General features: G+C 46.3%; 1 protein-coding gene across 5 annotated transcripts in view; it reads right to left on the bottom strand.

The window, feature by feature from the left end:
• Window positions 1–8295: 8295 nt before the first annotated feature.
• The window catches only part of LOC126532126 (venom protease-like), a 48656-nt gene continuing 30129 nt past the window's right edge, over window positions 8296–26822 (bottom strand). For 4 of the 5 annotated variants that reach the window (XM_072288425.1, XM_072288423.1, XM_072288424.1 and 1 more), the window contains exons 6-9: window positions 22129–22406; window positions 19675–19719; window positions 14245–14390; window positions 8296–8542 (exon numbers count right to left, since the gene is read on the bottom strand). In XM_072288425.1, coding sequence (XP_072144526.1) covers window positions 8378–8542; window positions 14245–14390; window positions 19675–19719; window positions 22129–22406 — 634 coding nt within the window. In that variant the 3' untranslated portion in view covers window positions 8296–8377. The remainder of the gene's footprint in view (window positions 8543–14244; window positions 14391–19674; window positions 19720–22128; window positions 22407–26822) is intronic. The other variant, XM_072288426.1, reaches the window with a different exon arrangement.

The raw sequence follows: 26822 nt of genomic DNA, 5'->3' as shown, positions 1-26822 counted from the left end.
CGCGTGGCTGCTTTTCTACTAGTGGTACTACAATATATAATTGATACTACAAGCTTTAACGTAATTTCCTAACCTCCTACCCTCACTTTACGGCCTCGTTCCACGTGGTAGTCACGTGCTATTTTGAAGGAGCAGCGACAACGAAAATTTAGTATGTCCATAAAAGGTGAAGATAGCAAATGTTACTGTTCTATATGTCAAGGTGAAAGAGAACATGAAATTAAAGGTAGCTCAATGTCATTAAGGGTGACAAACCGTACAAGGATGACCTGGAAACCAAGAAGCTAAGAAAGAAGCGGTTTAAAAGAAGAGAAACAGGGCCTTTCACGAACAGTTCATCTACTCGTCGGCGTAACGATGTTAGTAACGCACTTATATTCTTGCTCAAAGATATGTACAGTTCTTTTCTCTTTCTTGCTGTCATTTTGAGCTTACCCTAAACCACTCGTTCCTTGCAATCGTCAAACTTCTCTAAAATCAACGATTGTTCACATTTCGTGCTTTTGTGTCTGCGTTCGTGGTTTCTATTAAATTCCGTTTCTTCTTTAACAAGAGCTGCATTGTTTGAATAGTTGCTTTCAAACGTATTTCTGTAATTGGCATAACTGACGTGGTAGGTCGTTCTTCACGCACATAATTTTTTTTTCGAAGCTTTTTTTTGTTTTCCTTCCTACTCGTGTCACAGCCCCTACGGTATATAAAAAGAAGTATATAAGCGTAAAAAATACATTTGCACTCTAATGTGAGTATGAGACACGGCTGTTATCGAGACATGAAAAAGACTAGGAAGAATTTTGCCATAACACAAAGTACACACAATACACACACTTGGCGGCTGTCCAAGAATGTGTTTAGCATTTTTTGGGAGGTGGTTGTACTTGCGGCACTATATTGCTCTATGTGTTATGGGTGCATAATGCTTCCTGCCGCCGTGCCTTACTCGTACGAGGGAGCCAACCGCTACATCAAGCGCCACTTCCTCAAGGACCAGTTCGGAAACCCGTGTCTCAAAACGCCAGCTGTAACGAGGGAACAATGACAGAACGCTCCCCTTACCACGCTATCACCGTGTTGTTTGTAACTGCTGTGTTAGACTTCACTATTTTCGATATCGGCCCGCGAAAATGGTTACACACAATAAATAGTGGTTAGTTCCCAGAGAAAACCAAACGCTACAAAAAAAAAAAAAAAAAATCTGCCAGACATTTGCTCGCAACAGCCAATACAGCACCATTCTGCTGAGAGAAGCACATCGTCCTCGACTGCTTACGGAGAGGACAGGACGTCATACCGAGCTACTTTGAACTTGAAGAGCTGCAGTGTTATTATCATCACAGTTACAGCGACACTGGCAAGAACTCACGGCCTTATGCTAAAAAGCAAATGAAGAACGTTCGCTTTCTGTAACGCATGGAGTGCACCGAACTGGGCGGGTAGGGGGGGGAGAAGTGGGGGGGGGGAGACATGCTTGTTCTTACGCAATTAGCAGTGCGAATGATTCTGGCACAGATACACTTGGCTCGAATCCCACCTTTTAAATTATGCGCCTGCTTTGGACTTAATTTCAGTGGTTGCGCGGCTGCACAGAATGTATCACAGCTGGACGGACGCCGTCCTGTCTTGGTAAGCGGTGTGGACGGAATGAGAAATTGAACTGCAGAATGCGAGCAAAGCCTTTTGTATTATCCGCACGCATCTATGTTCGGGTCTATGCACTGTATACACTTTGGGTCTTCGTCGTCGTGATGCGTGGTAGCGTGCTGTTACGTACTTGCAATAATGCTATAAAGCTTTGCCGTTGCCCACCTTATCGCTTTCGCCAGATGCTATACCTGCTCCTGAGCAGTCCTGTGGAACAAACACGCAAGATGTTGCGCTTTTCAATGGGGATGACAGCGACATTAGCGTATTAGCGACATTTTAACGTAATGCCTCCTGTAAATAGCCCAATTCTTACGAGCCAAGAGCCATGACCTCCAGCTAACGCGCCAACAGCTCATTTACGTTCGCTAGGGAGTACTGGCGAAGCCAGCGGTGACCCTTAATACCTTAACACCTTTGTCGTTAGCTGCTACCTCTCGTGCGGAAAGAAATCTTCCCACTATAGTATGTTGGCATGGTGGCAAGCGCCTTGCCCTTTTTTTTAGGCAGAGGGCGATCACTACAGAAGGATTTCTTAAACTCCTTTCATCGAAGCAGCCGTTTCTGTGTATACAGCAGCATTTGCAGCGCCTGTCAGTGCAGTTCCTGTCTGTCTCCTTTTGTGTTTGTTCAAAGCGTGCGCTTGTTTAAACCTGGAACTATGAGCAAAAAATGATCGAATAACGCCTTTTTGTTTAGTCTTTACTTCTTTTAGTTTTTTTTCTATCTGCTCTTTTTAGAACGTAAACAGGTTGGATTCTGTAGAAGTAGGTCTGGCACACGTGCTATACAGCAACTATGGCACTTGGCCATTTGTGCTTTTCCAGTGGCGTAACCGAAATATTTTTTCGGGGCGGGCCCCTCCCCCCGGCTATGCCCCTGTGCACAAACACTAATTATTTTTTATCTGATTTTCAACCGATAACTTTTGGGATTACGTTGTATATTTGAAAATAAAATGGCTTCGTATGCGCTTGTTGAACATATACCATTTCTCGCCGTTCGCGAAGATCTGCGAATAGTGATCGTAGCCTTCCGTGGCGCATCAATGCGCACTGTTGGAATCGCACCGCTGGCACGAGTTGTTGTAGTCTCGGTGCTGACGCCCGTTATTGCCAATCGGTCGCAAGCCCCAAGGGTAGCGTTGGCCTGGCGGCCTGGGGCACTGGAAGCATCCGAAGGTCCCGGCAAAGCAAGAGAAGACTGGTAACAGAACAACTTGTTTATTCTAACATAGCAAAAGAGCGGCCGGTCAGGTCGACCGAAGTGGAAAGACGGGAGAGCACGTAACTCAACAGTACAAATCGGAGCCTCTCTCTTGGCGTCCGGGGGCAGCTGCTCTTATACTCCCGGCGTCGCGGTCCAAAAGGGAAGGAGGGAAGGTCACGGGATGAAGGTCACGGGACGGCGCAGCAGGAGCCCACGACGGCGCGAACTGTCGGGCCGAGAGACCTGCTGAACCGAGTGTAGTGACGCATCGCCAACCGCCCACACGACGGCGCGAACTGTTGAGCCGAGAGACCTCCAGGCTCCTCATTCGGGGAACTCCGCTCCCCGGCTGCCGCGCTTTGACAAGCGAGGGCACACACACACACACGCACACACGAAGACACGTGGCACTGAAACACGCCTGGACACGCTTGGCGGGTAGGCGTCGCGGCGGCGTCGGACGGGCCAAAATGTCCGCCGCTTTGAACAAAGCCCCGGCGTCCGTTGCACCCGCGCCGGCATTACCGCGCGTTGTAGGCGAAACGTAACAGCACGCTGGTGCTACAGTGCGGCTACGAAGTGAAGAAAGCTGTAATCGATGGATGGCGGTGTTTCAGAAACCACGTGTGTTAAACGAGAGAAGTCTATATATATATATAGACTGGCAAATCGACAATGTGTCAGAGACTTCGCTTATGGCAGGAGGCTATGGAATCAGGCAGTGAGCGCACAGCTACACAACAGCTGCAAGCTGCTCGCTAACCGATCGACCGGCCGCCTATAGTGAGTACGCTGATTGCACCGAGAAGCGCGTCTTACCGACGTCTGTCTTTTCTTAGCATGCATAAAATTTGTATTAACTCTGAACCAAGCTTCCGCGCAATGCTGACGAGAGTGTTACGATGACATTTAGCGTCCTTGATATGGCGTCTGGTTCAGTTCTGGGGCGTCTGGTACGCAGCGGTGACAGAGTGACGAACCCATTCCTCGTCTCGTGTAGCACTATACGTTCAGCCGCGTCGAGCTCCACCCAAGTTGCTTTGTCTTGGCGTTACTTACACAAGTAATTCGCGGCAACCCGCCTGCAGACAAGCTTCCCGACCACTCGCGCCGACCACTGACGTCATATAAAATTGGCGGTTGTCAGACATTGCGCGCGCGTCTGTAAACATTGGTGGCGCAATTTGGATCGCTTGCTGGCGACTCCATTCTCCTTCAGCGAGACTGAGAAGGTGACGGTGAATAATTATTCTTCCGCGTCTGCGTAAGCACTCGCGCGACTGTGCGGCCCTTACAGCGCGTGACGTTGCCTACAGCGACACAGAACTGGACTGCTAAGCAATTACGATGACGTTGTACAGCAGCGGCCAGGTTTCAAACCTTTGGGTGTACTAGCTTCTCATATATTCGCAAACGCAGCACCTATAAGCTAGTAGCTTGTGGGAGATACCGCTTGCTCTGCGCCGCACTACGCAGTTCGCGCGGGTGTGTGCTGAGCGGTGTAAGCACTAATGGAGAGGGTATATGCAAACTGCGTGGAGCTCCTTACTCCGCAACATCTTTTTTTTTTCCAACCTTGTTGTCTGTGTGGTAGTGACCTGTGCCTCATATTAAGTACGCGGCACGACAGCGAGGAAAAGATTTCACGTCATTGTGGCGGTATCCCGTGCATATTAGTGCCCTTTATAAACCGTGTCGCGCTGATCCGTATCACGCTCTTAATTTATGAGCAACTTCACATGTCTAAGTATCATCATTATTGTCCTCGTTGTCGCAGCTACTGACTCTGGTTATGAGCTTAATGTCCTCTGTTTCGATGGCCGCATGGCCTGCCGTGGAGGTGTAGGGATGACAGTGCTGAGAAGCGAAGTGCGACGTGCTGGATACGGCTATCCGCCACAACAGCCTCATTCTTATCTAATCGGAAGGGACAAGAACTCGCATGTTGTGATATCCACTGTTCCACGCTGCACTGCTGCGTCAATATCAGAAACCAAACAAACAGAACGCCGACTAAAATGGTGTTCTCAAAGGAGTTGACGGCTACCACATGGAAGCCCGTCGTGGCTCCCGTGTAAAAGCCGAAACGTCAACCCCTTTGACAACACCATCTTAGTCGGCGTTCTATTTATTGTATAGCTAATATGAATCAACATCCCGACATACGAGATGTTATTTTTTTGTTTTGTTTTACTGCTGTGTCCGTTATCGCTTTGGGAGTGCTAGGGCGGCATGCGCTGCTGAAATATACGCATTTCGTTCTTTAAAGCGAAGCTTTTCAGGCGAATCCGCCGGGACTTTGCCGACCGTGGCTGCTGCTGTGACTGTCTTGCCGATTAGCTCATAACACACGACAACACTAATAAAACGAATCGATATTGCCCCTGCAGGATGTGCTGGTGGCCAGCAGTGTTCTGTACGAAATTACGGAGTGAAACAACAAACGATACCTGTAACAAATATAGGCATTGAGGCGCATAATTCCTTTATTAAAGCGAAGCTCTCCTTATGCTTTATTCCCCGGCGTTTAACGTGTCTGCTTGGTCAGCTTCTTCCCGAGTAAGGTTAGCTGGCCCTGCAGAGATAGGCAATTCGGAAACTGGGCGGATCCCGGAGATGGCACGATGGAAAGTGGGCCGATCGTGGATACTGTGTGATCCGCAGTCGCGTAGGTCACGTGGGTCGCTTGGTGGGGGCTTTCCACGTCTTGCTGATTTGGCGGAAAGGTACGTAATCACTACGATTCAAATCAGGGTGTAGAGTATAGAACATTTTACAGCATTTAATAAGGTGCTTCAAGAAATCTTTGCTTCACATGGATTCCAAAATACGTGTTGGATCTGCAGAACTTTTTTTCCCCTTTTATTTGAAGCAATGCATTTATTGGCTTGTATTCTTTTGTACAAGAGTTGAGCTAAACGATAACAAGGTGAAAGCAGGAGCCAACGTTTCGACAAGTGGACTTGTCTTCTTCAAGGCCACTTGTCGAAACGTTGTCTCCTGCTTTCACCTTGTTCTCGTTTTGCTGATCGTCTTGAATTTCCATCTTCCGCCTTCCCCGTGTTTTCCCTTGTAAAAGAGTGTATTACACCGCTCTTAATTAGAATGTAGTTGAATGAGTTGCCTGCTTTCTACGTAATTCTCCACCTTCTGGCACATTTTTGCGCGCTGGTGGTTACGGCTCTTTATTTTAGTCGTAAGAACATCGATCACGAAATATTAGTTTATTGATTGTGTTTCCTGCTCGACCAGCAATGCAATGTTCTTCGTTGATTCCTTGTTTCCCTTTATTTTTTTGCTGAGTGGAAATGACCCGTTTTTGTACCGAGGTTACAGCTATTACCTTTTTCTTTTTCCTACAGCTACGTCTCTGATATATGACGCCGCTGTTTTTTTTTAACAGCTTTCTACACTGTGTCATATCAGGTAGCGGTTACCTGCTCAGCATTGCGAATGTAAATCTCTTTTAATAGACCCGTGAGACCGATTTCTGTAACGAGCTCGTTTCCTGCCGTTGCAATAACTAGTATTATTTTATCATTATCTGATAATAGCGCCCTATTATGCTTTCTCGAATGTAGGACCCGATGTTAGTAAATGAGCGTTACAGGACGTAATCGTTCCCATTTCTGGCTTGTGTTGCTATTCCACACATCCGCCTAAATGTCTTATTCTTAAAATTTCTACCTTCTCGTTTCATTACTATAGCATCAGTATTATGCGTGAGTACTGCTGGTCGTGCCACAGACTTGTAAACTTAGCCTTGCAACTACAGGATGGTAATTTCTGGCGAACGACCAATGAAGTATTACTCCAATTTGTTCCTCATGGCTGTAGTCTCCTAAGCAATAGCTGATATTCGAAACACGGCGTCTATGACGTGTTTCTGTCTTCGCAATTGCTTCTGTCGCATGCAGTTAGCAAAAGCATAGCCTTGTAGATATGTTTTTGTTACTCCAAGGGGACCAAGTGGAGCGTGGATTTGGACACCGCCTATTCTTTATCCACGTTGCTTTCTACATTCACCTGAGAGCGAAGGTGACTAAAATATGCTTTTTATCTTCTTTATTGTCGAGTCGTCCGATCAGAGGCCATTTCATATGTGTCTTCTCTTGTGCGAAGCCACGTACCCTGTATTACTTCTGCTAACCCTCACACCTTCTCAAAAAAAGAAAAAAAAAATCCCCTGCTGTACTTCACTTGCTTTCGACCCTTTATTCTTACGCTGCATGGGAAACAACGCCATCTGTATGACCAGTGTTGCCATAAGGTTCTCCTGTACACAGCTACATAAGATGTACGCTCACCGTCGTACTTAACTCGAACCCGCCTCGATCGTCTTTTTGCTTCTCCTGTTGAAGGTGCTTGATATTTCTGGTTGAAGTGCCTCAAAAATGATAGCTTAACACGTGTTCCTTCCAGAGCGTTCAATGTTTGCTCCTTAGAGCACATGTTTGCTAAAGTTGAACCACTATATATGCGCGTTCCTTGCTCTGGTTGAGTCTGACGGCGACTGCACCTTAAGCATACAGTTTGGCTCTAAGCCTAAGTTTACCGCACCGAACCGTAGTGGTAATTTAGCGACACTCTAAATCTTCTAGTCTCGGCGACTATATTGCGAAAAAGAAGAAGAGAATTATCTTAAAGCTTGTCGAAATTCTGGCTGAGATATCCTCCTCGCGTAGCTCTATAGCGGTTCCTTTTTTTGTTGCCGCACGTAGCAACATCTCGCGTATCGTACCAGCAGCTGTCCAGACATTAATGCTCAATCGGCGCTTCGCGAACGTCGGTGCTTTCTTCGGAAGGAGCTCGGTTTTGCCGTCCGTTTTTTTTTTCTCGTCGCGCCACAACCTGTGAAGAATGTGCGAAATGGCGCACCATGAATCCAAGCACTCTCTCGTCAACCGGGCTCACGTCTCTTATTCTGGAATGCATCAGCTGTGAAATCGTTTTCAGCGTCTAGTCGTGCACTCCGCCACCGCGTGCAGTCCCGCAGCGGTACACCCTAGCCTTACTTCGCTCTGTGGCGTTGCAATGGGAAAGCCCCTCTACATTACTGCTGCGTGATTCAGATCAAAAGCTCTCGTAGTTGCAAAATCCCCGCCGCACAGAACAACTGTGCATGTCGGACCAAGTTCTCTCCAAGATTCGTATCTGGTCAGCAGAATTTTTTCCGCACAATAAGCTCGCATCGTGACTTTTCGCCAGTGATTCCCTGATTGCCCTAAATCATCACAAAATCATGTTTATAGCAGCTTATTCGGGCAGCCTGTAATCGTGACACACCTGTTTTCACTTTTCCCCGCGGTGGTGGTTAGTTATTGTGTATATTGTTTTTTATTAAAGTCGGGGAGGCGGGGTCAAGGAGGGTATATGTTGACTCAGTGAAGGTAGAGCAAGTCTTCGAGCCCTTGGCCCAGAAAAGCAGAGCAAATAGGCAGGCACTTATTTTCGAAGAAGAGAGAGACGGAAAGGCCCGCCATGGCTGCCGTGTGGCCAGCGACAGCGCGGCCTTCTTTCTTTATTATTACTGCGCCGCGCCCAGCTCGTTGCGCAGCCAGTCGAGGTGCGAGGAGACGCGGGTGTAGATCCCCGGGAAGTTTGGCGTGGCGCAGTCCTTTCCCGACGAGACGATGCCCACCACGTAGTAGCGGCCCTGGTGGGGCAGCAGCAGGGGCCCTCCGGAGTCGCCCTGCGAACGCAGCAGATCGGAGAAGATGAGCATCCGCCGGACATCCCTTCGCTGCAGAGGTCGTGCGAAGCGCACACCGGACATTCGCGCGTTTCTTCGAATGCTCTCATCCGTTATTCTCTCTTTTTTTTTTTTCTCGTCCTTGCACTCGGGCAACAGTGTTTCCCTTCTCGCCATCCGCATATACCGTATAAACACGTGTGTAGCTCCACCCTATCTTTCAAAATCAAGAAGTCGAAGGACATGTCAAGGGAAGGGTATGTTAAGGGTAGGGTCAAGGCACGAGAGGCAACAAAGTTGAAAGTTCGATTCAAGGGTCAGCAAGGTTTTTCATCCTAGGATGCGTCAAAGCATAATACTGGGTTTGGTAGGGCACGCGTGTGAAGCTGCTTAGCGATGTCATCGTCTCGGGGTTGCGGATACTGTGTCGGAGTCTTTTTTGTTATGCGTTTTGGTTTTTGTTTGAGAACACAACTGCGCTTGGTGATGTACCCCACATTCAAATGTAATACTCCACTAGGGCAAAAGTAGCCGAATTCTGGTTGATCATGACAAAGCCTTCTATATCACAAGAATATTCAAACCTTAATTATATTTCAAAGCATACATTGAGGAAAACATAAGTGCGACAAGCATCTGCTCGCTTGCCGCCGCTCTTTTTCTTTCTTGTGTGTGTATGGCTGGTTAGAGGACTATGGTAAATACCCGGCTCTTGAGGCTCAGGCTTTTTGCTATCCGGGAGACACAACTTACGGACATTCTAGAAGAACACAGTAGAGAAACAAAAATGAAGAGAATTTAAAGTAGCGTGTCTATCAGTACCTACTGATACAGAAGTGTAGCTTGCAGCCGTACGTACAAAAATCAGTGAGCTATGAGGTAGTTTGAGTGTCAAACCGCTAGGGTTGTCGCTTTACCCCGCAACATATACAGGAGAGATTATGACTGGTAGCTGTCTATTATGACAAGTAAGTATTTACGTTTGCGTTATATGCCAATATGGCAAGAAGTCCGACGCACGTAAGTGAAACGAAAGTGATACAGCGTAAAGCGCATGCCCATTACTGCATTAGTGACGTCACAACGTTTTCTATCGAATTTGTGGGCGGCGGCTGACCTCGAGTAGACTACGAGGAAGGACGCTGAATCAATTAGTCAGGGACGCGAAAACAAATGGTCTTAGAGGCCTGCAGCGTTGCGTCAGGTTTCGCTGATTAATGATCCGCGCTTGCTTTCAACCTTCCCGCACTTACTAACGTTCCCTAATGAATATTAACGCACAAACTGCTCTAGTGTTGGTAGATTTGTGAGGCAACCACACTTTCCTAGTTTAGAACGCATTTGCCTTTATCCAACATATACATGCCAAAAGCATGTTTTTTTTTCTAAAGCATATATACCCCTTGAACTTGAAAACTTGAGAAGCTGTAGCATGGGAGCTTTGTGGACTTGTGGCACGATTCACCAGCGACTGTGGACTCTCTCTTGAGGATGATGTACAGTGCGGTTTTAGTAACATCGACGATGTAGCGCCTGCGTCGATTGTCTTGAGAGACCACGAATAAGTGCATTGTCTTCATGTAAATATCTCTCCCCGCTTGCATGTCAGGGACATGCGCATATACGTGCAAACCATCACACCACTTTTTTTTTACCGCTATATGAAAACTCCACTGGCGTCGAGTTGTACGCGGAGAAGTACGGTATACCTGCCAACTGCAAGCAAGCTGTCATCGAGAGGCACTCTAAGTGGAAAGCCGAATGGTTGGCACTTCAGCAATTCAAGACTTTAAAAACGCTCCCAAGTTTCTGGCCGGCATGATCACCGTCATCGCCAACGTCACTGGTTTTTCGCTGCTGCTGCGAATTGATCGCAGTTTGAGTCCCCTGTTTCCTGTTGCTTTTAGGAAGAGGCACAACGGGAGCTTCGTGCAGTCGACAAGGTTAAGAAGGCTTCACTCAGTGCATGCCAATGCGAGACCGAAAGCTGTGAGCCTGACGTTACTCCACTTCTTAAGGCTAGATTATAATATGCATCACACGTGTACGATGCCGTCATCGTTATCACAAACGTCACTGGTTTTCACCGCAGTACTTAGCTCTGTTAAAGGCATAGCCATGTCGAAGCTCCGCCGCTAAAGCGTTCGATCTGCGCTCGCTATATATTAGAATGTCGCCCGACAGCTTAGCATAGAAATCTATAGCTTGCGAAGAAATAGTCTTCGGACAGGATGAATAGCTTTCGGCAGCCAACAGTTTGAGCAGGGGTCGCAACACAAGCATTATTAGCACGCTCTCGTCTTGGTGCGCTCTTTACGAAGTCCTGTCGTATTGCAGATGACTCAGATACTTTAATGTTGATTTGTTTTGCCTTGATCACTCTTGTGCCACTAAATCCCATTTGCTTACTTAATTTATTTTGTTTATTATAGCCTAGGTAATCGAGCAACTTATATTCCGGCGGATATGTTACCTCTGGGAAACTACTCCAATACTGAAGAAGGTCTAAAAAAACGATGATTTTCAAAGGTTCTTTTCAATTTTATCCGCCCTCACTGAATTGCAGCCGATGAGATTTTTGCGATATGCGCACCCATTATGTCTTTTATCTTTATTTTTTATTGTGGTTGCTTATGTTTGCCTGGATCTCTCCAATATACACCCGAGTCAAAGTCGGTTACGGTTCGTCATGTTTCTTCAATTTGACACAATAAATTTATCATAGCGTGTCACCAGAATGTTCACTAAGCGGGTAGTTTACGCGCTGCTAGATTCTTGCTTAAAATAGTCATACATTTTATATTGCTTGTTATAAATATTTCGTGCGTATTTTAGAAGTTAGAATGCATGGAAAACTGGGGCATTTAAAGAGGTACCTACAATCGTAGGCCTATAGAAGATTTCCTCATCGTGAGCATTGTAAACTCTCCCATGGACCGCCACATAGCTATCCGAACTCCGCGAATCATGCATCGACAAAGGATGTTCTTGAAGATAGCGTGTCCCGTCGGGCAGATGTAAAGAAGGTGTTCTCTGCCCTGCCGTATCTGTCATCGCGCTTCAAAAAACTTGAAGAGAAAAGACAGTTGTTGCACGCACGCACACGTTTGATTTCGTCGCGCAGTCACAGCTGCTCACATAGGACTGCTGACTGTAAGCAACGTAGCAGCTTTCTTGCGGGTTTATGCTTTATACAGAAGCACGATTTTACATTCTTATCGTCATTTCACCTATTGAAGGTCCATCGTGCAAAAGACACCCCGTGGCGCAGAACTTCAACCTTTGGTCGTTGAATGAAGGGCAGTCACCTGCCAGGTAGTTCACCGTTTCCCCGCAACCTCAGGTGTTGCATTTGGCGCTGAACAATTTTCATTTATGAAGAAATGCGCCTTGGTGGACGCACAAAAGAAGTCATCATGGTAGATTGAATACAAATGACATTTTGCGCACAACTAGCGGTGACTGGTAGTGTATGTCAACGTTTCTTGGATTCTTCTTTGTTGATTGTAAGACAGTCCGAGAAGGCATATCACGGAGTCATTAGCGCGTTTACCGGTAATGTGTTGTGTTCGCAGCAGCAACAACGGCGCTGCGCGCACCCGGGTCATTGACCTTTCTTTTTTCTTTCTTTCTCCTTCTTCTCCTCTTTCCGCATAATGTCCCTCATACTTGCGGAACTTCCGACTTGCGATCTAGTCTTAAATTTATCAACATGTCTATCGTCCTTTGGTGCGTGTCAGTTGGATACTAGCCACATGTCTACTACAACAGCTGGGTATAAGTTCACTGAAGCATACGGAAGGTAACGCTGCTAGGCGGGCCGACCGGGATAAATGTTATTTCTTTCGTGAAGTAAACCTTATCAAAATTTTGTTGTCCTCACGTAACGCATTGTTTCCTTTTTGATTGCAGTGTTGTTCTTTATTTTGCTTTTGTTGAGTCAACTTTTAATCGCTTCCATTGCGGCCTCCCCCCCACTTCACCCCCCCCCCCCCCCCCCCGCCGCCGGATTTGGGGCCACAGCAACAACAACTTCTCGTTATGCAGGCGGTGCGGAGACGGCATTTTGATCCCCAACGTCTGGTAACGAGGAGCACTACGCTAAGGTATTGGAACCGTTGCGCTCACAATTCCAAATAACATCCTGCCGTATCTTGTGATTTTTTGTAGATGTGCATGATAATGCCGAAAGTTATTTAAAGAAAGCAAAAAAAAAAGAACAGATGCATTCCAATTCACATATCGAGTCTTCTTTTCCGCAGATGAAAAATGAAAATGATAAAAAAAAAACTGCCGGAATTCCCGCCTGTGCAGTTTTCACATTACTGAGCCAAAAGAACGGTACAGAAAATTCCTTCCGTATTTGCATGTGCAACTCGTTCTCGCGATCCCAGAAACTCAATCTTGGTGCCGCCGCTTTTGCATATCGTCTCCGGCAGTACTGGTATTTCCAATTTTCGTTGCCCACCCATGAGTTATTCTAATCCTTTCATTTTCCCATTTTTCCTGACGCCCGGGGGCATAGCAACATACCACCTGGCTCGTTTTCTTATTAGTAAACTTTGTCATCAGCATCGTCATGACGGTCGTCATAGGAATAAACTTCAACAAGGGCAAAAACAACATTATAATGGCGACGTACATTGATATTCCCCTCCTCTCTATGTTTCAAAGTCGACCGACGTTGCCGGCCTGGCAACGGAACCGTTATGACTACGTACTGCGCATATACGATTTCACCACCGCAGACCAGCGAGAGCCAATTTGCACCCTGACGAATGCTGTGCGGTTGCAATTCCGCTTCCTGTCAGAAGCCCGTGCGGTGGCGTTGAGGTAGCGGGAGTAGCATGTGCTTGCTGCGGTAAAGCCAGGGAAACTATGGAGCATGTTTTATTAGAATGTGAAGACGTCTACCCAGCGGTCGGTTTAGGCACCACTGGGCTCCTTGAAGCCCTTGGGTTCAGCGGGAGCAGTTGAAAAAGTAAACATGTCCGCAACAGGGATTAGTAAGAGACGACTGGAGGATTGGTGGAATAAAAGTAGGGTAACGACAAAAAACGGAGACGTACAAAAGCACAGTTCGCAATAGGGGATCAGAAAATTTGGTTGTGGGCGTTCATATTGTTTTTTTTTTTATTGTTTAATCTAGGTAGGACATTAGGCAGTATAATAGCAAGAGCTTGGTGGCGCAACCCACCGCCCCGTTCCAAAGGGGACGCTCATAACATCCATCCATCTATCCATCCATCCTTTATCCCCTGCGCCTATCAGATTCCTTCCCCCAACTCCTCTAATCTCTCGTGAGGATGGGTGAAAAAGCAAGCTACGATGTTCTCTAAGCCTCTTCCTCCTTTCTTCAAATCTTTTCGTTTTGAAGCGGCGTTCCTAATCTAGCAGTACGTTCGATTTCGTTACTGCGGCATAGTTAGCGTGCCTGCAATATTGGGACGCAATATAACGAAGACCATCCACGTGCACGTTAAAGAACTGCGATGTTCAAAAATATTCCGGAGTCTTATAACCAGATCGTGGTAATGGCACGCAAGCGCCCGGCATTTGATGTTTAGTTGTATAGCATTAAAATAATTGCTTCACTGAAACTTTGCTTCAGGTAGATTCGAACGCGTAAGTTGGATCTGGATAACGTCCTTTTTTTAACCTCTTCTTTTCTCAGGCGGCCAATATGCTGTGAAATGACTCACCTGGCACGAGTCCCTCTCGGCACTGGCGTCTCCCGCGCACAGCTGTGCCTTGCTGATGGGTAAGTGCTGCTCGTACGCCTTCTTGCATTCGGCCTCGGTCCACACAGGGATCTGGGCTTGCCGCAGTACGCTGCTTCCGGCTCCGTCTGTGCGGTGTACACAAGCGTACCTACTGTTATCATTTACGCCAGCGTACAAACAATTAAGCACTGCACGCAGCATTGCGAAGCCGGCCAAGCGATTGCGTGGTTACTGCTTGGTTATCGTACTAGCCGGTCAAAGAGAAGAATAGATATAACGTTTGTCTTCAATGCTGAAACGGGTGTCTATTGTATTGATGCTCCTACTGCAGGTGAACTGATTCAAGCCTTCAGTATATTATGAGAAAGATTCTCTGGTTACCCCCAGAACGTGACGCAGGTTGGCATTTGAATTTGGCGTTAAACTGTCGTTGACCTGTCGTTAAACGCGACAACTGGCAATAAGCTTTACTGGGATTATATATAGATGGTTCGCAGATGGTTCGTCGTGGCCGTCTTTTTGGAGTACTAGCACATCGAGAAGCTACACAAATAAGAAACATGACAGCACGACAGGCACGTCTTGCGCCTAGGGACAAATTGATAACAGCGATGATCAGGTGAAAAACGATCACCGTCGGAAAGTGAAACTGAAGCAAGGCGTGAGACCGGGCTAGTTGATATGACAAGCACTCAAGTTAAACATTGCGCTCGTTACTGCATGGCGCGCAAATGTCATCGTGGCCGCCGTGTTCGTTTATTAGCATGGTTAGGAGCTGCATTCGTGACGTACGCGTGAAAGCTATTTATAGCGATGGCTTGACGCCTCAGTTTTCGCTAGAAGGCTGTCCTTTGATTTGAAACAAACTAAGAGAAAGTGTGTTTACGGTTCACCAGGCAGCGCGACTTCGACTGGTAACCTCGTGACGTGCCCATATCACTGTACACGGCACTCACCAGACACTAAGCTACTATGCGTATTGTTGACGTCCGACTTTCAAGAAAGGGGCACGGACAAGCCTTATGCAGCCCAAACATTGAAACACGCCCTGCCTAGGTAAATGAGTGTAAGTATTTCTCGCCATCAGCATGCTTCCGACAGTGAAGTGAAATTGTCAGGTGAGAAGTATATTTTGCTCGAGCCCACTGTTGGTCGCCGTAGAACGCGCGAAATATTGCACAGTGAAGTCTTATCGGGTCGCACGCGACAAGCTCTTGCTCTGGTCTTCTGTATGCCGAATTCACAAGGCAGATTAGAACAACTGCCGGTGCAGTAGTTCCGAAGCAACGCTTTCTGATCGTTTCTGAGCAAGATTGACACAACGGCAAAGTGGTAGAGCCGGCCGTGGGTTCCAAAGGCATATATTTTACTGTGAGAAGTATGCCGACAGCGAGAAGTACTTACGTGCATTTCATTAAAACTTCTTTCTGGGCGAGTTGGTGCATACTTGACATAAAAATTGTAACAACGCTAGATGGCGCGACGCGACGGCGCGGGTCAGTTTGGAAGCGTTTCACATACAGAAATATGGCAGCAAGTGCGTAAGCACCCCCTCTGTATCGCTTTTTGCTGCAGAGCTTCAGTTTTTGGAAGCGACCGCTTACTGATTTGATTGTGTTAGTATCCCTCGCCTTTTTTCTACTTTTTTCTAGTTTCTTTTTTCTAGTTTTCTTGTTTTCCTGCGCCTGATTCCGTTGACTGCCGGCACGTTCGTTCATCGATGCGCAATGTCATTTTCCCCGATTGTATCACTCCCTTGTCCCTTAACTTCTGCCTTTCCCTTATATAAGGTATCCGTCTTTCGTCAATAACATTTAGTTTACAGTCAGCGCTTGTGTCGCGTCCTTGTTACTTTGTGGTTGCATGTGTTTGCGCTGTTACAATTTTTATGTCAATTACGCGCGTTTGCCTAGGCACAGTGCAGTTTACTATTTGGGCATATTGGTGAGCCATTCTAGAGCCGAGATCCATCCGGCGGAGCAGCCGAAATGGAGCTGGAAAGAGCGAAACCGAAAATGGATTGGGTGAGCCGAGAACTTCTGACTTGCGGGTAAATGTGGAAACCGTTTAGCAAGTGCTCCCTGTCGCTTTTCGTTCCGCGTGTGGGGCTTTATTTCTTACCGTGGATTTGACTTGAAAGCGTTTTTGTACGCCGGAAGGCTGTGCTCGCTCGTGTAGCGAGTGAGCCACACGGAATATGCCTTTGGACTCGGTCTTTACTCGAGAGATTAGACAGCAGCCATGTAGTCTGGAAACATGGCACTGCGTATGTGCGCCTTTGTGTGATACGGAACGCAGGGAGAAATAAAGTGGCGGTGAGTCTAAAAAAAGAAAGCGTTTGATTCAGTCGAAAACTCAGCAGTCATGCAGCCATTACGGAATCAGGGTGTAGACGAGCCGTATGTAAAAATACTGAAAGATATCTATAGCGACTCCACATCCACCGTAGTCCTCCATAAAGAAAGCAACAAAATCCCAATAAAGAAGGGCGTCAGGCAGGGAAATATGATCTCTCCAATACTATTCCCAGCGTGTTTACAGGAGGTATTCAGAGACCTGGATTTGGAAGAATTGGGGATAAGAGTTAATGGAGAATACCTTAGTAACTTGCGATTCGCTGATGCTATTGCCTTGCTTAGTAACTGAGGGGACCAATTGCAATGCATGCTCACTGACCTCGACAAGCAAAGCAGAAGGGTAAGTCTAAGTATTAATCTGCAGAAAACTAAAGTAATGTTTAGCAGTCTCGGAAGAGAACAGCAGTTTACGATAGGTAGCGAGGCACTGGAAGTGGTAAGGGAATACACCCACTTAGGGCAGGTAGTGACGGCGGATCCGGATCATGAGACTGAAATAATCAGAAGAATAAGAATAGGCTGGGGTGCGTTTGGCAGGCATTCTCAGATCATAAACAGCAGGTTGCCATTATCCCCCAAGAAAAAAGTGTATAACAGCTGCGTCTTACCAATACTCACCTACGGGGAAGAAACCGGGAGGCTTACAAAAAGGGTTCTACTTAAATTGAGGACGACGCAACGAGCTATGGAAAGAAGAATGATGGGTGTAACTTTAAGGGATAAGAAGCGAGCAGATTGGGTCAGGGAAAAAATGCGAGTTAATGACATCTTAGTTGAAATCAAGAAAAAGAAATGGGCATGGGCAGGACATGTAATGAGGGAGGAAGATAACCGATGGTCATTAAGGGTTACGGACTGAATTCCAAGGGAAGGGAAGCGTAGCAGGGGGCGGCAGAAAGTTAGGTGGGCGGACGAGATTAAGAAGTTTGCAGGGACAACATGGCCACAATTAGTACATGACCGGGGTTGTTGGAGAAGTATGGGAGAGGCCTTTGCCCTGCAGTGGGCGTAGCCAGGCTGATGATGATGAGTCTAATATTTAGAGATGATTGGCGACTTTTATTCTATTAACGAATATACCTTGTGGTTTTTCGATAATTGTTGATGATATGTTTTATGACACGAATATTATAAAAAAAAGGCGGCACATACTCAGCGACACATAACAAGTGACCTAAGTTGGCATCAAAGAGCTTCATTGAAGAGTACCACCACGTACTCACAGTTACATAACCAGTGAGCAAAGCTGGTAAGGAGGGTTGTGTTTTGAACCCGGTTCCCTCATCACAGCAGCCTGGTGCTTTGGCTGTTTGCCCACGGACTACCCAGTGACCCAAGTAGGCGGGGAAGAGGTTAGGCGTGGACATACATACAAATATGTATAGATAGACACATTGAGACATGCCGTAAACTTGGCGAAATTCCCAGAAAATGGTATTATCATTAAAATAAAACACTAACTTTTTCGTACTCGACACGTGACATTGTTCACGTTAAAGCGACGACCGTCAAAGTCAAACGATTGTATCCAGTATTGAGCAGCCGCTGCAGAAGCTAGACACCAGCAAAGGGCAGCAAAGAATGAAGAGCGATTCCAGCAGTTTCACGGCAGCATGTTTTGTGATAAGATGAAACAGTAATATGCGCAAGCCTATGAGCAGATGAAGCCGTGAATAGTGACAAGCGAGTTCGACAGGCCAGTATGAAATGTGAGTGTCACGTGACCTTGTGAACAGAGGTCAAAACATTTTTTCCTATGTAGGAACTGTTCGGCCTTGGCCCTTCGCTTTCGTAAAATCTTGTCCGCTGCCTAGGCTGACTGGCTCGCGTTTTTATGGAAAGCTCTAGTGCAAGAACTGCTTTGTGACTAAGGGCCCAGATTGAGTACGTCTCGCTTTAGCAGCAATTCAAGATCGTGTTATCCGACAGCTCGTTCGTGTACGATTTCATTGTCAGCGATTCGCTTCTACTTACAGTCAAAGCTAAGTGTTCTGCTTGTCGGGTACCAGTGCTACGAGAAGCAATAAGTTCTAAGAGATGTCGGAGACCGAAAATAGCGTGCGTAAAAATGAACTACGTTGTTTTGGGCGAATGTAAAACGAGCCGGTGCAATGACTGATATTTTTTTTATCTCGTTATACGAGCAAAGTATGCAAAGAAGTGGTTTTTTCGGTAATATTATATGCGCGGAGTTCTTTAACGCGCGCAGTTATGTGAATGAACAAGTGTGTCTTTGGATTCCCTCTGCAGTGGATTGCGGACGCCGCTTGTCGAGTATTTGTTAAATCAGTTAAGAACGCTCTTGCTAAATTCTTGTATCACACTGATGTATGCATTGTTCTGTTATATTAGCAGTCCTGTATATTCGTCCGTGTTTGTGATCTTGGGCAGGGTAGTGCCGATTATCGTACGGCGTCAACTTTTGTCGCAATATATGTACGATGTATCTGCAAAGTTTGAAGGCGGGCCATTTTTCGAATAGTTTGTTCTTTTTGTCTGTAAAGAATGCTAGGCGTTTTATACGCTATTATAGTCTCTGTCTACCGTTCAAACCATTTTGTAAAAGTTTGCTTTACTACTCCAAAGAAATGAATGTAGTGATAAAAAAATGGAACCCCTTGCCTGCTATTTATCAACAGGATGTCGTAGCCACTTAACCGCCGTGTTGTGCTGTGTAACTACTGCACCTGAATAACAAAGCTGATTTGTATATAGAGTACTTTGCATCATAACAAAAGAAACGCAGATTGTTTTTTTTTTTTTTGGCACCATATGTAATCAAAGAAAAACAAACAGTGGCAAATTTCAATGATGACAGCTCTGAAAATACGTGGTATGTTGAATGTTCTTGGCGAGGAGTAACGAATGGACACAGAAACAACGTTTATCTGCACTTAAGCTTAATATTTAGCAACGTGTTGCGTATGCTTTGGGGCCCATTGAAGAAGCTGCAGTTGAAGAAAGCTTGTAATATTTTGCTTTCAGCGAGGCAACAGGTAGGTCGAAGCAGAGGCAGATGGTGGCACACAGATTGGCCTGACGTAAAGATTACCTGTGACGTCGTGCGTGGGCTCAGGGACGCCCTCTTCTGGCTCGCCTGAGGGAACGGGGGTGACATTAGAAGCCTGGTTATGATGGACAACTTATTTTTATCCATTACAAAATGAAGAAGGCCGCCCGGGTAAGCGCGAGAGCCGCTGATCCATTTCATTTCAGTGCTTTGAACAAAAGCATTGTGGGGGAAACTCCTAAAGGCCTGAATTATACGATATGGACTGGGGCGTGGTGTTATTGCAGTCTGCGCAGCGCAGCTGGGTACCTTGCATCAGTTGCAGTTGTACATAGGCCGCGGTGAATCCATTTTGAGCACTGGACCGAAGCAAGGTTGCTGATAGTAGGTTATCTGTATCTGTTTAAATAGTCCACCAATACCCTTTTATTTTGTCTGTGCTTTATTGATAACCATGAAACAGATAACCGATGCACAACAGAAAGAACGTATAGAAAAATTCTTGCAGAAGTCATCAATAACAATTGCCATTGGCAGCTGTTAGCTTCCTTAAGATCAGCTGAAATTCAATGAAATTGCGACTTCAGCGCGGCACTTTCTCTCGCTCCCACCTATCCATATTCGTCCTCTAGCTCTTTCACAGCTGCCTCACCACGTAACTTTGATTGTAGCGCCCTCAGCCAAGTTATCCTCATACTACTTCGGATCAGCGGTACACTGATTAAGGGACTGGCTCATCGCAAAGAAGCTAACACTTAAAAGAATGTCAAGGAGAGAGAGGTAAATAACATTTGTTACTTCCATAGGAACTAAGGCCCCAGTCCGGGTTTCCTGGTAGGCTCATGCCTCCTGTCCCAGCACAATCTTGGCGTGCTGCACCAGGAGCGTGCACCATAGTTTTTCTGAATTTCCTGGAAGAGTGGTCCACTCCTCCCAGCTGCCGGGACGCTTGTTGGGTGTTGATTTCAAAAGTATTGTTTTTTTTTTTTTTGAAGGTGGAGTTGGCGCGGGCACTCCCACTAAGTGGGCCTATTTGACGGGTAGGCTCGGCAGTGTTTACAACGAGGGGATCCTGGGTCCCCAGCTGCCGGGACGCTTGTTGGGTGTCAATTTCAAAAGTATTCTTTTTTTAAGATGGAGTTGGGGCGGGGCGCTCCCACAAAGTGGGCCTACTTGACAGGTAGGCTGGGCAGTGTTTACAAGTGGGGGATCCTGGGTCCCGGTTAATATAATACGTATAATGTGGTGCGAGTAATGTTTGTATTTGTGCTTTTTGTGTTATTGAGGCGTCCTCTCTCGAATGCGTTTAGGGTGGTGCGTTCAGAAGTGTTGATGCCACCCTGCGAGACTTCAAAATCTGCAGCCTTTCGTTCCGCTGCATCTTCTTGAGCTTTTCGAGGATTGTAAGTGTCTTCGACAGTACAAAAGACAGGATGTCCCAGATTTTCGCAGCGGGGTAGCTGGTGTGCTCTTAAGTTTCATCGCAACGCTTGATGGTCTGGAACGCATTGTAGGCGTACGTGTAGAATGGGTTGAGCATGCATGTACATGTGGAGCTTTGTGCGTACGTGTAATGGCAGATCATCATTTTGACTGTCTCTGCAAGCGCCTTGGCTGCCTGTTCGGATCATATTCGTGTCCGACGTCTGAGTCATTTTCTTTATGGTACAAGCATTATCGCCAGCGATTCCGCGTCTTAAGGCGTTGGGATTCGTAGGAAACTTTTCACAAGCGTTGAGTCATGCCCCACTATCGTCGCTTTGCTGCTTACAGCGTTATGTCTGGAATCTGTATAGTATGTTTTTATCGTCTGTCTGCATTCTGCATCATACTTCTTTTGACCATCACTTTTTATATTTTGCCAGGCGCATATTCTTTGGAATGAGGTCTACATTTATCCTTGGCAAATCTTCTCTTGGTGATAATGTCGGTGGAATCGGGGCTGAGTTAGCCGTTTCCTTTCCCAGTCTGGTCAGTTTTTGTCGACCCTGAGGTATTTTAAGTATTTGTATTTGCAGCTGATTATGCATGCCTATTCTATCTTCTAGTGAGTTAAAGAGGCCGGTTTGTTGCAATTTTAGGGTTGGGTGTGAACTTAAGTACCCCCAGGGCAAGTCTAGCACACTTTATAATCTGTATGTCTATTCTATTGCTTTGCGTGTTGGTTATCAAACTTGAGGAGGTACACCAGAGGAGCGCCCGGTTGGCAAGTGGGCCTATAGCGTATAAGATGATGAAAGTGATGCAGTCTGAGTTCCTTGTCTGTCTGTGATATGTAGCCTTATTAATTGTAAACAAATACACTATATAAGTACAGTAGCGCTTTTGAGAATACCCGAACGCCGATAAAAGACAAGATGCGTAATCCAGCATCTCGTGTATAGACAATGGCTGTCGTCCAATGGTGCGAATGCGATTGATGTTGATCGCTTTTATGCGCCAGTTTGAGGATAGCCAGCCGAGGCGACCGAACGACGATTCTCCCGGCATACTCACTGAATTGCGTGGCGCCCCAGCCGACGATGAAGGCATTGTGGCCGTCCAGGGTGTTCGTGGCCAGGGGGCCGAAAGGGAGGCACACGGGCATCACGTACCGCCCCCACGTGACCGGCTTGCGCAGCACGAGCACCGCGATGTCGTTGGCGTACGTGCGCCGGTCGTAGCGCGGGTGGCGGACCACGTCGGCTACCTCGACGTCTACGGGCGTCGTGTGGTCGTCGCTCGAGTTCAGGTCGTGGTCGCCCAGTCTCACGGTCAGCACCCGGGCGGGAAGCCTGCACGTCAGCAGTCAATCACCCCACAACGCCCGACATATCGTTTTTTGTACCTTGTTATATGGTACCGCGAAAAGTTTATACTAGCATTTTCAGTCGTGATTATCTCAGCAAATCAAATGCTAATTAGCAATTTACTATTTCATTTATATAGCTCAAATAACATTTCATTGTCTTTTTGATACGAATGTGCTTCTATTGGCTAGAAGTAAGTATAAACAAGTTGTTTTAATTTTCTTTTGTGCAGAATCCCGTCTGAAATTTGCAGGGCTAAAAGAGGCTCTGAGAATAGGTTGCTTCAGTGGTGTGATTCTCATCTAACAGCAAGCGCGTAATGAACTTCAAAAACCAGCTGTAATTTACGACTATCTTGCTCATACTGCATTCTTGTGGAAGTCTGGTTCTAACACGTGGCATCATTTCCCGCTGGACAGCGAATGCCAACTGGCCACTCGACTCCGTACTGAACTAACTACTTACGCGTCACACGTTCAAGCACTGAGAAATGGAGACGTCCCCGTCCTGTCGTCCCGGTCCGATTGGTGCAAGTGAGAAAACACGGCGAAAAAATCAAGAGCGCCGAAATGTTAGGGATCACGTTCTTCACAGAGCGGTTCCCTGGAAGCGAGCCACACCAGAGGCAGGCAGCTTTCGGGACTGCGTCAGTTGCTCATGGCACAGCGTTGCCCCGGCTTGCTTCAATCCTATCAGCATGCGCTTTTTAGAGTTCCACGCCGACAATTACCCCAGCCACATCCGCCACGTTCCGTTGAAAGCAGAATAAAAAAACAAAACAAAAAGAAATCGAGGCTGTGTACGTGCTCTGGGGACATGTTAACGATCGAAGAATTATAGAAAGTTGGACGAGTTGGTACGGTAACATGATCTTGGATCGTAGCGCGAAGTGACACGGACAGCGCTCGTCCTCTCTGCTTCTACAGTTTCTGTCCGTGCCACTTCGCGCTACAATCCCAAGATCATGTTACGTTAACGATTCCGGAGTGATAAATATACCGGAGAACCCGACCACGGCGCCTCATACCCCGTGTGTCGCTTTCGCTTTGGGACGTTAAACCCAATCAGTCAGTCACTGCAGTCATATTGATGCCCTAGTTATCACACATGGATTCCTAACGCCTTTGTGTAGTAGGAAAAGCATGGTAAGAGAGATAAAGAGAGGGTAAAAACAAAGGAAAGTAGCCAGGTTAACTAGACGATATCTCCGGTTGGATACCCTGGACTAGGGAAAGGGAAAATAGGAACAAAAATTAAAAAAAGGGAAGAATAGAATGAACAATACAGCCGGCTCCCGTTAATTTGACCTTTGTTAATTCGACTTATGGCTTAATTTGAACGCGCGAGAAAGTTTGGGCGAAAAAACATTGCTGGTGGAAGAAAAAGTCGTTTATATAGTTCGAACGCGAAAGCATGCCGCTTTGGTTTATTCGACCCAACCAGCGCTCCATCATACGCTCAGCCGCCAGTAAATGTTCGAAAAGAGGGAAAATTAAGCAGATGATGCTAGTGCTTCCGTAGGCGATTAGATGGTGACAGGAGCAACATGTCCTGCAGCGATGATGAACACTTTCGCCGTGCCCCGGACGATATCACCTTCGAGGATTTTGTCAGAGCCGACGACAGTGTTGAGGCCTGTGGGCCGCTGACTGACGATGACAGGTATAGTTATTCTAGTACTGTGTTAAAGTAGTCTGTCATAGTTCAAGCAATAAAATAGATTCTAATTCGTTTACTTTGCCACCATTTGTTAATCCGACTTTACGGCCTATTCGGCCAAATTTTGCGGTGGCGCAACTGTCGAACTAACAGGAGTCGACAGATTAATTAAAGCTGTCTGTACGGGCGCTGTTAGAGAGTCTGCGTAGGCGCGACATAGGCCCATTAAACGTCAGTGTGTTTCAAGGTAAAAACATGGTAGTTGATGAACATATAGGGCAGTGGTGTAAGGGGCTTTTATTACCTAAACTAAGTAGAATAAGGCTCTCTGCATGCAGAAGAAACAAAGCATAAATGGCGTGGATGTTGCGCTCAATGAAGCCTAGTCCGCGTTTGGCACTTCTCCTGCTACCCATACTTTTAACGTATCCGTTGATTCAGGGTATGGGCACACACTAGGACTGTAATTTGCCCGCCTCTACGTTGAAATGCTCCACCGACAATGTACACGACCGCAGCTGTCTGCTTTCGTATTGGGGCAAGTTCCTCCGATGCATTCGTTGCCTATGAAGCCTTTGCAGTTTTGTCATTTATAGGACATTAGAAAGGAAAAAATTTACATCAACTCTACCACTGGTGTTATGTTCCGTTTTACTTGACTTTTCCTCAAACCTTGAGCTACTTACCTTTGCCAGAAATGTCACTCTTCTACGCGAATGTAATCTAACGAACATATAGGAGATGCTTCGGATGAGCGGATATCTTAAGACGTGCCCAGAATAGATGAATCCCCATGCTATCAAGCGGCTGAAAAGCTGCGCCGAGTCACAGGAGATGCTAGCGGAAGGGGAAATATACGTCTGGTTTCATAAAAGAAGTTAGAATAAATAAACGCACATATATAAAAAGCTGGTCCTTACTCTCGCCTGTGGAAAATTGAGTGCATTAAGTTTTTTGGCCTACATGCACGCATGTACACATACACAATCCCCCCCCAAAAAAAAGTAAAAGAAAAGGCTAGAAGACGTCCTTTAGTACAGCGAGAAATGACGGCTCTTACATCGATGATGTTGTTCCAAAGAAAGTTTAGGAAAAAAAAAACTAATCTTCGCCGAGTTCTCCCCTTGATCAGATGCGCTACGCTTCACTCTCTTATTAAATAAAAAAAATTGTGGCTGTTGGATCGATTGCTGAATGCGAAATTGATATCCGCAGTCACCCAAGTACAGCGTTTTCGCGCGTAGAAGTGGCATGGAAGAGAGGAGCGATGAAGGTTGTATCACGAATATTGGGTTGGAATGCGGCTTCGCGGTAGCGCACCCTGTGGTACCCACTTTATTTTTCAAGTCATCATTTCCTCGCAGTCTAATTCTTGTCTAGCCTATTGTTGCTGCTGCTGTTGGCCCGAATGGAGCACACAGTCGGTAGTTACATCAAAACATATAAAAGTTGAAAGTTAACATCACAGCTGAAAGGAATATTTTCAACTGTGCCTTAAAACCTTGTATTGATATGTCGCCGTAAGATCAATAATGAAAAGATAATGATGCACGAATTACATGAGTAATCATACGACAAAAGACATTGGCGGCTTCCTCACAAGACTAGAAACAGCATACAGTGGGCTTTGTCGGCGCAGGAGGCTTGGCTTTTCGTTTTAAATTTTGCTCTGCAGGTGCTAGCTTGGACACCCCGCATGTTGAAAAACAATAACATACATTGCAAACGAGTCCTGCTTTCTGGAGGGGATGGTGGCAAAAGTAGAGCCCTACGAGTTTCGATTAGAATGTCGCTTGTAATGATGGCAAGTCAACGTACCAGAATTGTTTCGCATACTTCCATTACCCCTTTTTAACGCCCTATTCTGTTACGCTGTTATATGGAGACTCCTCGTATAGTGATTTCCTTGGGCGTCATAATCCGGCGCGTCATTTAAGACGTAACCCCACATTCTTTATATACCTATAGGTACGTTACCCATTTTAAAAGAGTTGAATGTTGGGCTAGTTGGTATTTTCGCATCAGGACCATCTTGAAATAGCGCGCAACGGGACGGCGCAACAGAAAGGAAGGCGAACACAGGCGCTAACTAACAACTGATTTTATTGAAGCCTGAACCAGAAGTATATATATCCACAAGCTGCGAAGAAGCACTGCTGCAAGGAAAAATGGAATTCGTCAAACACGAAGTGGTTGAACCAGGCACGAAATGAATTTAATTTCAGCATCTCACAGTGCAAGGGATGTTTCGCTTAAACAATCCTTGGGGGGGCATTCTGTAAGAGTCCACCTAGTGAACTGTCCTTTTCCGCCGCTGCTGATTGGATCCAACTGTACGAGCGAGGAGGAGACGAGCGGCCGCAGCCAATCAGCAGCGGCCGAAATGGACAGTCCACTAGGTGGACTCCTACAGAATACCTCCCCTGTCCTGCTTTTCTTATAAAAAATGCCTGCAGTGTTTCACGAGCGTTTTTTCTTATTGCTCTTGCCTAGGATTTTCACGCTACGGAAACGTGGTTCACAAGTGGGACAGCTGTACTGCAATGGTCAGCAAGATGTGTATTCATTTGTTAGTTTGCGCCTGTGTTTGTATTCCTTTCTGTTGTCCCGTTGCGTGCCATTTCAAGATGGTTCTCATACTTTACACACCTTGGTCGTTTCCCGATAAGATGTTGTGTTCCCCAAATTTTTAATTCTCTGCCAAGCACCGTTTCATCAATTAGATGCAATCACTCACCGAAA

Source organism: Dermacentor andersoni, chromosome 5 (genome assembly GCF_023375885.2).
Source record: "Dermacentor andersoni chromosome 5, qqDerAnde1_hic_scaffold, whole genome shotgun sequence".
Lineage (NCBI taxonomy): Eukaryota > Metazoa > Arthropoda > Arachnida > Ixodida > Ixodidae > Dermacentor > Dermacentor andersoni.
The sequence above is the reverse complement of the archived record's forward strand: the minus strand, read 5'-3'. Positions and strand labels throughout refer to the sequence as shown.